Raw genomic sequence first — 18,527 nt, forward strand, 5'->3', positions numbered from 1 at the left:
GTAGTGTAAACTGATGATGTTCAAAAGCTGAGCCTTTGTGTTGAACCACGAGTAATTCATATCAGCTTCTCTGGGTCTTTGAAGGGAGAGCAGCTGCAGAGCACACGCCAGCAATTAAGCAGCTCAGCGTCTGCTAAGATCAGGTTAGATTTTTATCAAATGAATCCCAAAATGTAGAGGCAAAAAAAAAAAAAAAAATCTGAGGCACACTGGGAGCCCAGTTGTGTAATGGTGGAATTCATTTTCAACGGGCTTATTTATCACATCTTAAATCAGCCTTAATGACTCTGAGAGAAGAGTTTCAAGGTCCATGAGTTACAGCTTGCTAGAGCCCTGAGTCCAAACATACTGCGATTGGCTGCATGATGCTGAACAACAAAAATAGCCGTGCATCTGCTTTGTCGCAGGGCTGGGACATTACTTACAAGGGGGTCACTCAAGTTCCATCAGCAGCCATTCGCAAAACATGAACGGGATATAAATGGTGACCTGCACCAACAGTAAAGTAAAAAAGCAGTGGAGTCTGCTAAGGTAGAAGCTGTAGAGAAAGACACTGTCTTAAATTTACTCTCAGTCAACATGGAGAAAGAAGCTGTCACGAAGGCCCTTCCTGGTTTGAGAGAAAGGTTCCATGCTGAAGAGCTGTCCAGGTTTCCATATCCCCCCAGAGAGGGCTGATTGAGCATTTCTTTGTGTCGGACCCCAAACACAGTTCCTGCCCTCACGGAGCATGCAGCCAGGGAGGCACGCTGTGCAGAGGCCTGGCAAAACAGGAAGCCAGAGAGGCCAGTGTGTTGAATGGTTTCATCTTGTGGATATTTTGCTGCACAGCGGAAGACTAAATGGAAATTGTGTGGCAACCAGGGCCCCCTGATGGGCCCTGAGGAGTAGGGACTTCGTTTTGAGACGCGAAGTAAAGAACCCAGCAAGATGTGAAACCAAATCGAATCCACACAAAGAGAGATGGGAGTCTCTCAGGTTAGGATGTACTTAACAAGAAGTGTTTGTTGAGTCAAATGAATGAATGTCTTCCACAGGCCACCCGGTCTGCTGCTTACCTCAGACTCTTTGTAGTAACGTTCTGGAATTTCATCGCAGGCAATATCAATAAAGCAAACTTCTCTCTCTAGGTCTTTGGCTTCATTGTCAAAAATCTGAAAGAGCAGAGCAACATAGCAAAGGTTAGTGACGCCAGGTAATAGTTCAAGGGGCCCGAGGCAGAATACCACCACAGGGCATCTTCCCGTGGCTCAGGGCCCCTGGCCAGCGCTCTCTGCCTGCCTGAATGTGCAGGAATCATGACAGGCATTCATCGCTTATGTTTTGGCACAGCAGAGGCAGGTGTAGCATCGATCACCGCCTGGTGAGGGGCAGAAGAAAAAGTGGGCTGTTTTTAGAAATTTAAGAGGGAAGAAATCAGTCTCTTCCAGAAGTCTTTGAAAAATGCTGTCTGCCGTTTTTTCGGCAATTAGTCTGAACAGGGGGAACAAAGAGGCTAGAAAGGGTCTGGCTAGAGATGAGATAAAAAGCAGGAATATAGTCCAAGATTTAGAGAAGGAAAATGTGGGGCTATTTTTCACTAAAATTTTTATATATATATATATAATTTCATAAATAATGTATGCTTACTGTAGAAAACACAGATACACAAAACGAAGGAATTGAAGACTGGTTACATTTCCACTACTCAGGGATAAACATATATCTTTTTCTTGATCATTTAAGAGCATGGTTTCCTTGGTACACATGGGGGTAAAGAAGGTAGAGCTTGGAAAGATCCTGCGATGGCTTCCTGCCAGCCTACTCTAGGCTCACTGGCCCAGAATGTCCATCACATGCAAAGAAATATGGCAGACAGCCATATATATAGGTATAAATTTGGATGGAAAGATTAAGTGTCTCTAGTCTTTCCCACTGCCATTCTTCTGCTGGAAAGAGAGAATCTTCCCAGCCTTTCTGAACGATGGTAAACAGCTTAAGTTTGCAAACCACTCCATCCTTGGAGGAAGTCTTAACTTCTCCTTACCTCACCGTTTGGCGCACTCCTGCAGGGGTATCATCTGTTAACAGTAATTAAACCTGACTCTTCAGAAGAGAAGGAAATATTTTGGAAGAACAGAGTGGTTGATGCCTAAGAACACTGTCTTGACACAAATTTGGTGTCTATTAATAACCTGATCTCCCACAGAAGAGCATCTGTGTAAAAGAAAGGAGGGCCCTTCCCCTGGTTTGATTCTCAAGTTGAAACTATTTGTCCTTTCCCAATGCTTTATGAACAATATTTGGGCTGGTAATGATCCTCCAAGTTTGCTATTTGCTCTGTTGCCTATTTCCTTCTAAAACAGTTGGAAGCTGGACAGTTCAGATTTGTCCAAGGAGATGAACTCCTAGTCTGACCTGAGGTGGCCACTACATTTTCCTTAGAGGCAGAGAAAGACTCAGCTCTGATTCCTTCTACTGCCACTTGAAGTCCAGGGCTTGGAACACTCCTGAAGTGTTTGGGATGGGCAGGTGGACTGCTCTGACATGGAACAGAGAGAAGGTGTGGAAACAAGTTCAAGTCTGAGTGGGGAAATAAGCTGTGACACAAGCGACTGGGTCGCAGGCTGTTTGTGCGAACGCTTTCTCAATCTCTCTTCGCGCGAGGCTCATTTAAGTGTGTGCCAAGAGTGGAAAGACACATGCCTCATTAAGAAAACAAAACAAAACGGAACACCCCTGAGGGAAACAAGCTTCCAGAGAGTAAATTACAAAGGAAGTTAGAGAGGTTTGACATTTATTGGTGGTAAAATTTATGGGAATGAAAGAAGGGGAAGTAAACAGGGGTTAAGAGAGTTATTAACAGATTAGGTAGCTTTTCCTAATTTAATCCAAACATTTTTAATTACCGATTATACTAGTTATCACATTATTGTCCCTCAGCTCCAAATTCACCCTTTAGTCGTCTCTGATCTGAGGTAACAGACTGGAGCCTGCAAACACTTCTCCCGGACCTCAAGTGCGACACTAAGTTTAGTACTGGAAGGCCCTGCAGGAGGAAGGCGGCTTCTCTTCCCGGTTTGGATCTTACTCCCGTGGCAGAGTCTGTCAGTGGGGACGTTGAGTGTTGCCCTGTCGCAGCTGCATGCTCAGAGGGCATAGTGGCTTGGTGTCCCTGCAGCCCTGGCCTTCACCAGGGCCCTCCTGCTGTAGGCACCCCGTGCTGCAGGCCCTGCGTGGGCAGTGGTGCCCTGACCCTACACACCTGCCCACCAGTCTCATCTCACCTGTGCCCAGAGGGCTGCTGTCTGCTGCCCAGGAACTGTGCACCAGTCCTGGTCCAGGAAACCCAGGAAACTTCTCCACCATCCAGGGGGCTATAACCACAACTTCTCTAATGAAGTCTGAGCCCCAGCCACGGAGAGGGGTCCCTTCCAAGTTTGTTCTTCCTCGCATGTTCCCTGTCAGCCTCAGGCACCCTTTGGAGTTCTCCTTACATCTTTATAGGTCCTCCTTTCAAAGTTTAGTAAGTCCTCATATTACACATCGCCCTGTTCACATTATTGTGCAGTTTATGCCTCCTGATTGGGCCCTGACTGACACACCCATACAAAGAGCTGTCTTTGCTTTGGTGGCTACAAAGATAAGGAGGGCTGTTCCTGCCCTTAAGGAATTACTATCAAGGGGGAGAGAGAGAGAGAGAGAGAGACTAGGAAGCTATTCCCCAAAATATTCCTAAAAATAAAATGTTTGCTACAATCAAATATTTGCTACAAAAGTAAGAATAGACTGTAAAGCCAAGGAGAGGAGTCACTTATGTTGACTTACCAGCTACATATAAGGACAGTCAGATGAGAAAACCAAGGCTCAAAGAAGTAAAGAGCTTTGACTGAGGTCGCACAGCCTGTCAGTAGGGAAGAAGCTCAGATTCAGGGCAAGTCTCCAGCTTTCACAACCAGCCTTGTCCTGTGATAAAAGTCTGCCTCTTGGCACTCAACTGAGAAGATAAATATCCATTAAAAGTGCTTCCTGTTTCTTTCCAGAAAGTGGAACCTCGTTCTCCTGCTAGTTATGAAATGTACATCCTGAGTGACTACTGCTGGGAGCTCCCCACAGACTTGGAACTTCTCTCCTCTGTTGAATGGCTAAGGCTGCAGGAGAATCTGCTCAGGCACCCCTCGGTTCAATCTCTGGTCTCCTTCGTTAACAGGACAACAGATTCTCGCACGGAAGTCCAGGAAATACTAAGCGCCTTTGCAGTAAACATTTCAGGTGGGATTCCCGCCACCTAATCAAAGCCACAGAAAACCACTTTGAGGACTTCAACATCCTCTTCAGGCTTGAGATTGCGAGTCCTAATTTCCAAGAAATAATTAATCTCCCAAAGATTCCTAGGAGATGCTCTTAGGTGCTCAATAAGTGCCTGCTGAATTAACGGAAGGCATTAGCTTCTACCTTCCAGAGAGGACTCCGTGGTGGACTATTGCCTACTAGTTGATCTTAGCTTTCTTTCAAGAGCCGAAGTTCTAGTTTTTTGGTGGTAAGTACCCTGACTTGCCACAATTCCCGATGTGGGGTTCAACAGAGAGTGGAAACCTCATAGTACTGGCTGACAGGTCCTGCCCTGGGAATCAGGAGAGCCGAGCATGCATTTGTCACCGCCTGTGTGTGACCCTGGGCAAGACTCTGCTCCTCCTTTGGGTCCCCATCTCATCTGCAAAATAAAAGGCCTAGTCTCGATGGATGGGTATCAGGGAGTTGTGGAGCACCCTGGAATTGTACCCAAAATGTGGGGAGGGCATTTTCCTGGAGTGAGGGATTGACCACTTTCATCTATTATCAGAGAGATCTGTGGCCTCAGTGAGGCTGAGGTCAAGTGACCCAGATGACCACTAAAATTCTTTCCAGTTAAATGTCTGTGATGTTGAGTAACCTCTGCGTCATGTTAATGTCTTCCATCTTGCTCTTTGGCTCATTTCTTCTCTGCCCCGTCACCTCCAGCCAGCCATCTTGGGTGGTACACAGAGGGGCTGCAGCAGAGAGAACAGGGAGCAGCGATGGTCATGGTGTAATCGGAGGCCAGAGCTGGGGTGAAACAGTCCAATCTTTGGGCTTAGTTTAGGGTGTGATCCAGAATTAAACCAACACTGTTAGAGCCTTAGCCAGGCTGTGAAGGGGAACAGCAAGAAGAGTGACTATTCATTTGCGCTTCTCCAGCGGCAGCGGCAGCCGCTGTAAACTCTGGTCCGAGCACCAGCTCAGAGTAAGAGATCTGCCGATGCTCTGCCAGGATCGCACCTGATGCAGGTTCTGTGCACGTTTGCGCTCTTGGGACCTTCTTGGAAAGAATTTGTCTCCTTCGGAGATGGGAAGTGGGTTTGGGAGTGAACTGTGGTACTTTCCCTACATGCCCTGTAATAACATTCTCGTCTTTGGTTATTTATCAGAGACTTGCTCACCCACTGGTCATCTGCAGTGGATTTCAGTGCCAATCTAGTGGACTCTCCTTACCATCCCCCACCCAACTAGACAATGAACCGTCAATAAACTCCTTGTAATATGAACTGAGCAATACTACAATGAGAAGGCAGATCTCCCAAGTAAACACTGTCTTATGGATTCCAAAATAAAAAGGCAGTAACTTCCCATTTTTTGTAAATTACTATGAATGTTAAGTATCAAGCATCTTTAAAATATTCATAGACTTTGACCTAGTAAGCTTAAGCTTTGAGAATTTATCTTAAGGATCCTAAGTAAGGGAAAAGCTTTACCCACAAAGGTTTTCATCACAACATTATTGTAATGGCAAGAAAAAAAGAGAGAGAGAAAGCAAACAGCTTAAATATTCCAGTATGGGAGAATGGCCAAGGAAATGACGATAAATCCATTTGACGAACTATTATGTAGCCACTAATAACTCCAATTTTAGAAAAGATTTTCCTAGGAGGGTATACATGGGGGTGGGGTGGAGAGGTGGAGATGCCCCATATTTAATACAGACAGGTGCTGAATCATGTGGTCACAAGTTAGAAAGGAAAGGTACATTGATAAATACGGAATGCATTTTAACAAGGCACTTACATGTCTTCCTTGAACAGAGGTGTCTTTCCCGATTTTGTAATCTTTTTTCTTTTGCTTTTAGATGTTTCTAGATTCTGTCATCTCTCTTGTTACAGCCATGGAGGAAAAGCACAGTGTATAGCTGCTTTGCAGAAATTCATAATCCTGGGAATCATGAATTCTGCAGCCCCTTTCTCTATAATGGTAAACTTTTTTGGTTTGAGATTCAAGTTTAGATGGGGACTCTCTGTATTTTCTGCATAACTATTCCATAAACCTAAAACTGCTCTAAGAAGCCTATTATTATTATTTTTTAATTGAGGGAAAAAAGAAAGACCCAAGCTTAGTAGCTCTGTGGATTTTATCTTCTTGCCATCTGCCTTAGCTACCAAGGATGCAAGGTAGGGGTGGCTGATTACTAGAGATTTTGAGAAAATTCTACCAGTCATCTTGTTTTATGCTTCAGATATGATTAAAGGGACAAGGAATCCCAGCTAAGCTGCTGTTCTTCTCTGTAACTTCATTTTGTCTCACTTTGGAGATCTCAGAGGGAAACAACTGACTAAGACATACCAAGAAAGAATAGGTTCAACAAGACGGAACACGGAAGCAGAATTACTGTTTAAACAATGCTTTCATTTCAAAGCCCTGGATTTGCAAAATGGCCAGTGGTTTGGTGGAGGGCAGGAGATATGGGCCTAGAGCAGGTTATGGTTTATTGATAGATGATACTAACAGTAGCATACCTGGAGGGGAGAGTCTGAAAAACACTGATGGCCAGGAAAAAAAAAACAGGCCATGTTATTGACGAGGAACACCCAACTCCAGTGGTATTCTAACCAAGAACATTTTCACGAAGTTCACTGGCGACTGTTTCATGCATATGTATGTTCTATGACTCAGCCCAGGAGCATGGAACTTGGCCTCCACATTGCCATTAAGAAAGATGGTCTTCTTTGGTCTCTAAAAGTATTTCTGCTTCTTTCCTCTCAAGCCCCCAAGAGTAGAGAGTTTGGGTAACTTATTTGTTCTGAAGGTGGTATTACTTAAAGACAGTGCTCTGAAGAGAGGTTTCCAATTTGAAAGAGTCAAGTACAAGGGGTACATCAGCAACCACCCATATGTTATACATATCTTAAGCCTGTAATCCTTCTAGCATGGGACAAAGTTTCAAAAATTAATGTTATATAAAAATCTAGTGCCACCTTGTCATTCACAAAAATAAATGACAACTTAACACCTTTAGTAAGACATGTGATCCTTTTTTATGTTAAACAGAATACCCCTTCAACAACTTTTCTTCTTTTTTGGGGGGTGGGGTACAGTTCTATGAATCTTAACACATGTATGGAATTTTAACAATTGCCACTACAGTTAAGATATGAAACAGCTCCACTGCCCCAAGAAACTAATTTATAGTCATACCTCCCATCCCCTACCACCTGGCAACCCCCGATTTGTTCTCCGGCACTACAATTTTTCTCTTTGTGAGAACATCATACAAATGGAATCATATAGATTTTAACCCTTTGAGACTGGCTCCTTTTGTTCAATATAATGTCTTTGAGATTCTTCCCGTTGTGCACATCAAAGTTCATACTGTTTTATTGCTAAGTGGTTTTCCACTGTGTGATGTACAATAATTTGTTTATCCATTTGCATTTCTAGTTTGGAGCAATTATGAGTAGGGATGTTAAAAGCACCTGTGGACAGATTTTTGTGTGAACACAGGTTTTCATTTCTCTAGGGTACATACCCAGGAGTGGGATTGCTGGGTTGCAGGGTGTATGTTGTTTTTTTAAAAGCAGATGTGTTAATACTGGATTAAATAGTGTATCCTCCAAATTTATGCCCACCAGGAACCTCAGAATGTGACCTTATTTGGAGATAGGGTCTCTGCAGTTATAATATGCTAAGGATTGCTGTGGACTGAATGTTTGTGTCCACCCAAATTTCCTATGTTGAAACGTAATGCCCAATGTGATGATATTAGGAGGCAGGGGCCTTTAGCAGGTGATTAGGTCATGAGGGTGAAGACCTCACGAACGGGATTACGGCTATGAAAGCCCCCACAGAGCTTCCTACACCCTTCTACCATGTGAGCGCACAGCGAGGGGTCGGCAGTCTGCAGCTTAGAGCCCGAGCATGCTGGCACCCTCAGTGTAGACTTTCAGACTCCAGATTGTGAAAAACAAATTTCTGTTGTTTATAAGCCTCCTAGGCTGTGGTCTTCTGTTTTAGCAGCCTGAACAGGCTAAGACAAGGATCTTGAAAAGAAACCTTCCTGGATTTAGGATGGCCCCTAAATCCCATGACAGTGAGTGTCTTCCTAAGAGGAGGACATAGAGAGGCACCCAAGGAGAGAGCACGGAAATAAAGGAGGTTTGGAGTGATGCTGTCACAAGGCACCGGATGTCTGAAGCCACCAGAAACTGGAGGAAGCAAAGGATCTTCCCTCGGGCCTTTGCCGGGCCTGTCGTAGTGGTCCCTCTGAAGGAAGGGGCCTACTGTCCTTACCAAGCATCATGAATTAATTATTTTTTTAACACTGGCCAGCGGTGATCTGTCCTTGCCCTTTCCCTACCCACACCAAAGGCGGACAGAAACCTGATGACAACAGTATAAGAGACAGGAGGACGGGAATAATGTAGGCATTGCTCATCAGTGAAGTTCAAAATTACAGGCTGCTCATAAATGCACCTGGGGAATGGGAACAGAGGGACAAAAGAGGTAAGGATGCCCAGAAAAGTGGCAGGCGATCTGAGGGTAAAGAGCATCACAAAGTGGACATGAATTCACAGCGTGATCCCTTCAAGGGAAAGGGCACTTCTTTCCATTCTGGGATTTGTGTCTGGAAAGAGCACTGGCAAACTGGCGGTGGGGGGGGGGGGGGCGGTTCTGAACCACTTTGTGACCTGAAGTCCCACGCTGGGAACAACGGTGAACCCTGGCTCATCTGGGTGAGAGAAAAGGTGAGGAGGAAGGTTCAAGATACAGTAATCAAAGTGACATGGTGGCCTATGAGAAGAAGATTCTGGTTGGAAAAGCCGTGTTCCAATATGATGCTCTAGGTCAGAGTAACTAAGGGAAATACAGAAAAGTACTTCCAAGCAACGCAGATGGGGCACAAACGCTATGACACAATTCATTTACTAAACAGGCTTTAATGGCACAAGAGCGCTTCTAAGTTACGGTTCCCAGGGCAGCTGGAACAAGGTTCTTTTCATAGGCATGATCTAATTTCGGCCCAGAGCAGCCACAATCCAAATTCTCTCTCTGGGCCGCAGCCCCCTCCGGACACACAGGCTGTGTGTCATGAGATCAGGCCAACAGCACACGTGGGCACGTGTGGAAACTGGCACCTAAAATGATGCATGGTTTCCCTGCAGTATGATCAATAATGCTTCCTAAAATAAACCTCAGGCTGAGCTTTAAATAGTTTCAATTTCTCCCAGTTCCTTCTGATTTCAGTTCACAGGGTGGTCTCTGAGAACTAGAACTGCTGGTTTTCTCTCAAGCTGATGAATCGATACCTTGCCTGGGAGCGCTTGTTGGCTGGCTTTGGAGCAGCCTTTAGGAGCCTGTGTTTGGGGTTTGCCATGTCAGGGTGACCACGGTCCCTGTCTTTCCCTTAACCTTTTTTGAGCCTAAACAATGAATCTTTTGCACAAAGAGGCAGACACAGAAAGACTATGAGAACACTCTTTTCCCTGAGAAGCTACTAACTCGGCCTTAAGGGAAGAGAGTAAGAGACTGACAGATGGCTGGCTGAGGCCCATGTGGCCAGGCAGCCACGTCAGGAAGTCAGAGACAATGCAGAGTCACAAGCAGGCTGCCAAGAGTCTTGCTCTCTAGAGGCCAGAGAGCTTCCTTCGCTTGTTCGCCAAACAAGAGTCCTGAGGTACTTCAGGGCCTGGTGTCTCCTTCCAGCTCATTCCTGGCGTCCCTCTCTGGGCAAAACAATGGAATGCGCACCAGCCCAAAACCACTTCAGAATCATGATAGATTGCATCTACTGTCAGAAAAACAAAATAAAGGAACAAATTGTTTCACTTTCCTGGGAGGCTGTGTTTTGTTTGGTTTTCCCTTCTCTGAGGATTGGTTCTAAAGACCTCCCAGGGTAGAGCTGGGGAACTACGCGAGGCCTCCTGTCTGAGCTCCACAGACCTGCCCCAGGCAGCTGACCAAAAGCCTCCAGAAGGCACTCCCAGGCGTGGGCAAGACAGACGTGGGCCACAGATGGGAGGTGGTTGGCTCCCCAAGTTCTTCCCAAGGAGGTGGCATGATTAGGTCCGAGCCCCCACTAGGGCCTGTCCTGTCTGACCCCAGTGGGGAGGGGCCTGCTGTGTCATTCCCACCTGGACGGACCAGCTCTCAAACACAGGCTTCTGGATCGACTTGGGCTCTCCATCATGTCATTCCTACATAACGATCTTCTCTCTTCTCTTGTTTTCCTTACCATTATAGTTCTTCATTACAGGAAATACAGTGAGAAAATTGCAGAGAGAGAAAACACAGCGCAGTGGTGATGAGGCCAGACTCGAGTCAGAAGATCTGGGTCTGAGATTGGGCTCTGCTGCCTGGCTGGGTGGCCTTGGCATGACACCGAGGGCGGGGGGACATTTTTCTCATTGCTAAAGGGACAGCAGCGTCAGTTCCTTCCTCACTCGGTCATAGTGCGACTTGATGACACAGAGGAGGTAAAGCCCATTTAATCTTGACCTGGCTGTGGTCTAAAGTGCCCCGTCGGTTAGATGTCACATCACTGAAGGGGAGAAAAATCAGAAAGCTGGCACTCATTTTTAAGGTCTGAATTGCATTTCATTACATGTCTGTACATAAATGAACCAGTTTTCCCACTGTTAAATGTTTAAGGCCTTTCGTTTTTCATTTTGTTTTTTCTTTTTTTCACAATGTTTGTAATACTGTAGTGAACACTTGCAGTAAAATGTTAATCTTTGATTGCTAATGACCTAAAGAATCTCCTGTATATCCCCAGACACGTTTCCTGAATTCTAGACCTTTTCATATCAACTTGGTCGATATCAATTTGGGTATTGAACACCAATCTCTGGTTTTGCTCAAAATTAACACATTCAGAACTACATGCAGAATCCCCATCCTCACCTCCCCAAGCCTGCTCCTAAGGTTTGAGCCTGTTCCTCTCTTGTGGTCCTTAATCAGCCAAGGTGGAAACCTGGGTGTCATTCTAGGCTCTCATTTCTTTCTCATTCCCACACGTGGTCAGGCACTAAGTCCTATTAATTCCACTGTCTTTATGTTTCACCAGCCCACCTCCCTGACAGGCCTTCTCCATCTCACCCAGACAAATGCAGGACCCCGAATTTGCTTTCTCTTCTGGGCCTGGTTTCCATAATCCACATGCCCATCAATCCATCCATCCATCCATCCATCTATCCATCCCTTATCCATCTATCTGAAGGGGAGCAGAAAACGCGACCCTAAAATATGCCACTGCAGCACACTGTTTATTGAACTAAAGTTACTTGAGAGACAGCTGGTGCAGGAAGGACACTCCTATCTTGCTTCGTCCTCCTGAAAGCAGGAGTGTATCTCCCACGTAAAAGGAGCCCTCCCGGTACCAGGAGGGCAGAAGGCATACTTATCACCAGAAATAGGGCCAAGAAGGCTGCGTAAAGAAACCTTGTTACTTCCTCACTAATTTATTACCCCAAGCTCAAACCCCTTTGTGCTGTCAATTCTTTACAAATTTACTGTTTGTCTAAAGGTATAAAAGCTTTGTGCTTTGGTCACTTCTTTTGAGTCTCAATTTTTACAATGCTACTGTACATACAAAATTAAATTTTTTTCTTTTATTAATCCATCTCATGTTAATTTACTTAGGCCAACCAAAGAACCTAGAAGGGAAAAAGGGTAAAATTTTCCACCCCTACATATCTATTCATTCATCCATCGATCCACACCCCCACCATGGGTTTTCTTCCCAATATGTCGGAATGGCTTCTTTGTTGCTCCTAGGGTATCAGTTTATGGTGGGAAGCACACAGCCCAGGAGTCCCAATACCTGGTTCTAACCCTGGATCCTTGACTTAGGAGGTGTGTGACCCCAGAAGCGCCTCCAGGCTTTCATTCCACCATCTGCCGGTGAGCACTGTGTGTGTTCCGCCCCCTTACTAAGCAATGGGAGCAAGTGAGATAATGGGGGTGAAGTGTTTTGCAAACTCCAAAACGCTACACAAATGTATAGAATTTGTATACCTGCCTCCACCTGTTAACTTACCCTGCCTGGAATATCCTTGTCTCTTTCTTTCTTGCTCCTGGTATGCCTGGCCCTCCCTTCTGGGCATCAGGCTTCCTAAGGACTCAGTATACCAACCTTTCATACCCTTAGCTCTTGTTCCTTCTTTTACCCTGAAGGCTCTTCCCCACCCTATCTGTTTGGCTCACACCAGCTCATCTTACAAGGGCATGGCCTCTGCCAAGCCTTTCTTTTAGTAAAGTAACAGTATGTACAGTGAATCCATTGTTTGGAGTGATACTTGGTTACGGTTAAATTCTTGGGCTCCCAGAGATCCCAATGTATATCTCCATGATGGAACTGCCCGAGGAACACTACCTCTAGTAAGTGGGCTGTCTCAGCTCTTTCTCCTTTTGTTAAATTGGAGGGTCATGAATCACTAACACTGAAGGAAAGGTTGAACACTTCTCTTTCAGCTTCAGAGTTCTGAATTCTCCCCTACTCAAGTCAAATCTAGCAAGTGTCAACAGGCTCCCTGTAACTTTTGTTTTAAAAACTACTTATCAAACTGGAGAATCCAGAGTAAACGTCCTGGTTGCTGTCTGAACGTGGAAGATGAAATAACTTCACAGGTGACAGCACAAGTCTTTCATTTCACTCAGTATTGCAAATCTGGACCAGCAGCATCCCAGCAGCTCCAGGGAAGAGATGACCGTTGCCTGGTTCACATGAGCTGCTCCAGCACTACAAGAACGTGTGGTCCCCGTAGGGGGAGGAACATGCTACACAACTGGTCTACCTCATTCCCCAGTGCATCCTTCTGTCTTTTAATGTCTCATACACATTCAAAGCAACACTTGATTTTTTTGTTTTTTTGCTGTTGTTGAACTGAACCATTGGACTAAATACCATCAACTTTGAGTTTAACATTAACATGTGCTTGCCAGTAATTCATTCTTTCTGTGGTCTGCCAGCAGGTGACATCTTGTTAGCCAACAAGGAGTAGCAGATGTTAAAGTTTACAGAAAAATTTGTGAGAGAAAAAAGAAAAATTGAGAAAAAGCCCAACCACAAAATTTCCTGCTTTCTGCAAATTAGGAAAAAAACTGCAAAATTTAACCCTAAGGCCTGAATCCCTTGGATCAAAGAATAGTTTGAGATCATGCCTCAGTCCAAGGGCAGCAAGAGCTGGGGGTCAGGGGTGGGGAGGAGCAACTTAAGACTCTTGCACAGAATATACCCTTCCAGCATGCTCTAAATGACACTTCCTGCACTTTCCTGGGCACAAATCATGTGGGCAATCTTGCTAAAATGCGGGTTCTAATTCAGTGGGTCTGGGGTAGGACTTGAGATGCTACTAAGCTCCTGCATTGTGCTAATGCTGAAGTCTATAGACATCTAATATTTTGGGAATATACGTTTGAGGCAGGGGTATGGAATAAAGAAACGGCAGAGGGAAAGTGTGGCCGTGTGGGATTCCATGCTGGCAATGGAAACCATGTGAAATTGTTGGACTTGGGCTCTAAATGCATCTCCTCAGGCAACTCCGTGGGAGATGGGTTTAGTAAGATGGGAAAGAGATAAGGACCACCACTAGGGCAACAGTAATTGGAATGGAGAAGATCAGATGGATGTGTTGGTTAGGAGTTAGAGCCATCCAGAGGGAATTCCCAAGCTTGGCAACTTGCGTACAAAAGGCAAAATGGAGGCCGGGAATTTGTCCTCTTTCCCCTAATCCAATCAGACCCACTTCTGCTCTGAATGATCCTGTTAAGAATTCAGCAGCAGTTTGCAGAAGCTGGAGGCCAGTCAGGAGTCCAGTGTTGCCCCTGCCTCAGGATTCTTCCTGCCACCTCTTAGGGTGACTCTTCAGGGCAGGCGGCTATCATTCCCTCTCCCGCGCTAGAACAACACGTCAGCCTGCGCCTTGGCCAACAATGACCCCTCACAACGGGCCCCCAGCTCCAGCTCTGCTTGGAAGACGAAAGGAGGCCACAGTCTTCTCAAAGATGAGCAGTTAAAATACAGGGAAGTCACGCATGTTGGGGAAAGGACATTTTGTAATGGGAAAGACACTATACCGCTATTACAGAATTCCTGCCAGAGATGCAGTCTGAAGCTAATCATGAGAACACAATTAGGAAAACCCTAGAATAAGAGACATCCACAAAACAAGGTCTGTGTTTTTTAAAATCTCAGTGTCATGAGAGACAAAGAAAGCTGAGAAATTGTTCCAGATTAACAGAGACCAAGGAAAACCACAACTACGTGCAATGTGTGCCCCTATATGGGAACAGGAATCATGAACGTTTTTATTGTTGGTGACCATAAAGTTATTTTGAGACAACTGACAAAATGAAAATACGACTGTATCAGATCATAGTACTGTATCGGTGTCCAGAATTTAATCACTGCACTATGATGAAGTAAGGGAAAGTCCCTGTTCTCAGGACACGCACACTTATGTATTTAAGGGTGAAAGGGTATGATGCCTACAACTTACTCTCAATGGGTTCTGGAAAAAAAATAATGTGTTAATATTTATGCAAAGAGAGACAAAGCAGAGGTAGAAAAATCTTAAGAATTGGTGAATTTAGAATCATTATCTAATTCTTGCAACTTCTCTGTAGGTTTGAACTTTTTTAGAATAAAAAGTTGAAATGAAGGTCACAAGAAATTGCGGTTTGGAGAAAGCAGCTAAAATGCCAGAAGCAACTCCTAAACAGGAAAACTGGGCACATTCTCCAGCTTCCAGAGTTACTCGCAACAGAGTACCTCCTGCACGTCCATGGCAGTCAGTGCCGCCTGCCCTTAAACAAGGGGTGGGCAGCCCCTAAGTTCCCTTAGAAAATGCTACCTGGGTTCTGCTGTGTCATGAAACTTGTGGGCCTGCCTTCCTCTCCTGACATCTCAGAAGGGCTGCAACTCAAAGGGAGCAGCTTAGCAGAAAAGCACTACTTGGAGGGGGTCTTATGGAGCCCGTAAGGCTGCTCCCCCGTTCCAGGGAGTGGGCACCACTGTCTTTGCCACTGCATATTGCTTTCTCAGAGCTCCTTGGGGCGAAACAACAGCAACCCCAATTTTTGCTCAAATGGTGTTCACTCCAAGTCCAAGTGCAAAAAAATGAGCCTTGCTGATCACTATTTTCTCTCTGATGGAGGTAACGTACCCCATTCAGCACATGAGCCAACCAAGGACAGCAGAGTGGGACCGGTTGGAAGGGTGACCGCTGAGACCATTTTAACATCAAGCAACTGCCAAGTTTTCAGAGACATTGGTTTGTTCTAAGCTTATCTGGATATCCAGGGGAGAACAATCCGAAGGAGGGTTGCTAAACAAGAATTCTTTTGCACCTTTCCTCCTTGTTTTCTTCCTTTTTATTATTATTTTTTAATGAAAGGAAAAAAAAACCCTCTCCTGGCCGTGAGCCTAAAATCTCTTACTTGTGATGCTAATCTCTCCTCCTTGGCTTCAAGCCATTGCTGTTGGCTCTGTGCCTGTTTAATATCGTGGCTGCTGATAGCAGGTTGTGTCAGCATTTCCATTATGAAGCTTGGCTTTAAAAATGTTTCTGAGGTGGATGTACAGCCTTCCAGGCAAAGGGTCCTTACTCTGTGCCTGGTCTTCCAAGTGTGGACCTGGGGGCTCCAGCCTGCATTTACAAATCTTTTCTCTTAAGGCTACTTGGCCTATGAGGGTGCTCCTTCAGAGATCTTTTTGCAAAAGCCAGTTTTCTGTGCAACGTTTCATTTTCTAAACATTTTCTTTGAAGGCATCTGAATTTGGGTTTGGGAACAAAAAGGGTCACTTGTCTTAACAATTTTTTTTTTTTTTTAAAGAGAAATGCCACATTGGGTGTTTGAGGAAAGAGTGTTTTCCCTGAAGGCTTGATAAAGAAAATATTTTTGTCTCTTTCTTTTCCTCTCTCGTTTTTCTCAATCTCATTTTTCATGACTTATGTAAGACTTGTTTACATACTGAAGACTTTTTCAACTGAATAATTCCCTCATTTATCACCCACTGCCATTTGTTCCATCAGTTTGGATAACCAATTCAGGGTAGAAGGCTTCTATCTCTGATGCTTCCCACTGAGGTCCACTCTGGCCACAGTATTTGCTTCTTGGCAGCTGTGGTGGAGTGGAAAAAAACAAAGGACACACAACCAAAAGACCAGGGGCCTCAGTTTTGTCAGTTATTAATTAGGTGGCCTTGGGCAATTCATCTAAATATCTTTCACCAGCAGTGCCCCGATCTGCAAACAGAGCACAGCAATACCCAGCATGACATGTTGTGAATGTTAGCTGGGATGACAGGTAGCACAATGCTCTCTTAACTTCAGGGTCAGGTATTATGCTTGAGTGCTGGGGCCTCACTGGAATTCGCTTGATTTCCTGGTAACTGCAGGCAGCATTTTTCTATCTGGCACTGCAGGAGTTTTCTGGCCATGGTTTTAGAACCATGATTCTATCCATTACTTAAGATTTTATTGTCCCTATGACTCCCAGGCACAGCCCACAACACGTACAAGGACTCACTTTACCACCGTCTCTTACCACTCATGAGATTCAGAGGGATGGATGACAGACACACCCATCCTCTAATGCCAGTTCTCCTGACTAAAGTCTTCATTAAGAAAAGGTCAGGACTTCTTTTTTCCCTTACAATCACAGACTAATACAAACATCTTGTCCAAACAGTTTGCAGAGCAAAAAGTGCTGGACTAGGTTATGGGTTCTAATCCCAGGACTACCACACTGGCCTTTTAGCCTTATTTCAGGCAGCTGTAAATTGCAGGTGACAGCAGTACTCATCCAGTTTATCTCAAAGGCTCCCACACACAGAAACCTTGTGAAAAGCATAAACCAATATATAAGTTGAGATTGTTACTGTTTTTTCCATATGAAGAGATTGCTGATATTATATGTCAAATACGTTACTGATATTTGTTTTGTAAGTTTTACCCCAGTTACATGGTCAATAAACTGAGTAATATCTGCACACATTACTAAAATCTTATTCAATAAATAGTTTTGTGTACCAAAAAAAGAAAAGTTCAGGAGGTTTTCAGGATGAATATGCAAAACACAAGAAAGTCTCAATAAACCCAGCAAGGACTCTCCGGGCATCCCCAGGCTGGAGGGCGGCTGCCACGTGGCAGGCAGTGGGTGCCCAAGGTCTTAGACAGACTGTGGAAAATCCATAAACAGATCAGGACAAAGACTTTGCAGAGCCCTCTCCCTCTCCATGTGGTGAGACATGCTGAGTAGCTTTGGCTGTGGATATTTTGAGATGTCCTCTGGCATTTGATCTTAGCTGAGGAAGGCACGTGAGGACTAAAGGTAGGAAGAAGAAATAGTTCAGACACTGGGCTGTAGGAATAGAGTTTTTGGTTCAACTTTGCCCCCATCAAGGAGGCCTTAGGTTTATCATTAGCCTCGTTTTATTTTTAACTCATTTCCTTTGCCTTTCGGCCTCCGGGGCCAGTCTCTCTTTCCTATCGTGGTGTTCCCACCCACATCCTCTTTCCGAATCTGATCATTTCATCCCCTGCCTGCGCCACCACTAGCTTTCCATCCCCAACTTCTAATCCCAGAGCAGAGGATCAGAGCCAGAATCAGGACGGCCCAACTCTAGTCGTATTTGAGGATGTGTAAAAACCAAAGGCATGTTTGGAAAGTCATTTTCCTGACTGGTCCAGTTGATAAACATGCTCTGTAAGGCACTAAACCCCTGAGAAAATTCCTACTAATAAAGAGCTTTTTAAAAAACAGGATATTAGTACCACAACAATTCCTTTCAGGAATATTTGTTGCTCTTAACAAAACTTTGAAGGAGGAAAATAATTTTTTTTGATGCTGCTTCTGTTACACGGGAAGGACCATTTCCCTGTCCTCACAATGAAAATTGGAATCTTCAGCCAGCCTTTAAAAACTCTGTTAGCAGATTCCACACACCTAATTCCATTTTTAGAGCCAACTACAGCATGTTAGTTATAAGAGAGTTTATGCTCTGAGGCCGAACTAACCTAGAATCAAGTTCCAGGTCTGATGCTGGCTGACTCTGATCTTGCGCAGACCACTCGCTCTCCTAAAGCCTCAGTTCGCAATTGCAGAATGGGGATAATAACAGTTGTGAGGATTTGGTGAAATCTCATGGCTATAAATAGGTCAGGAGGATGGTGGGTTCATGCTCAGTAAGTATTCCTGCCAGTATCTATTTTATTACCATCATTAGTGCCAGCCGATGTCCACATCACCATGACCACCAC

The 18,527-nt window shown here is 44.8% G+C and overlaps 1 protein-coding gene across 1 annotated transcript in view; it reads right to left on the reverse strand.

Annotated features, from left to right (window-relative positions):
- Positions 1–18,527, reverse strand: part of PITPNC1 (phosphatidylinositol transfer protein cytoplasmic 1) — a 208,192-nt gene that overhangs the window by 37,361 nt on the left and 152,304 nt on the right. The window contains exon 6 of the mRNA XM_036996854.2: positions 1,059–1,154. Within this exon, the coding sequence (XP_036852749.1) occupies positions 1,059–1,154 (96 nt within the window). The remainder of the gene's footprint in view (positions 1–1,058; positions 1,155–18,527) is intronic.

Source organism: Manis javanica, chromosome 4 (assembly GCF_040802235.1).
Source record: "Manis javanica isolate MJ-LG chromosome 4, MJ_LKY, whole genome shotgun sequence".
Taxonomy (NCBI): Eukaryota; Metazoa; Chordata; class Mammalia; order Pholidota; family Manidae; genus Manis; species Manis javanica.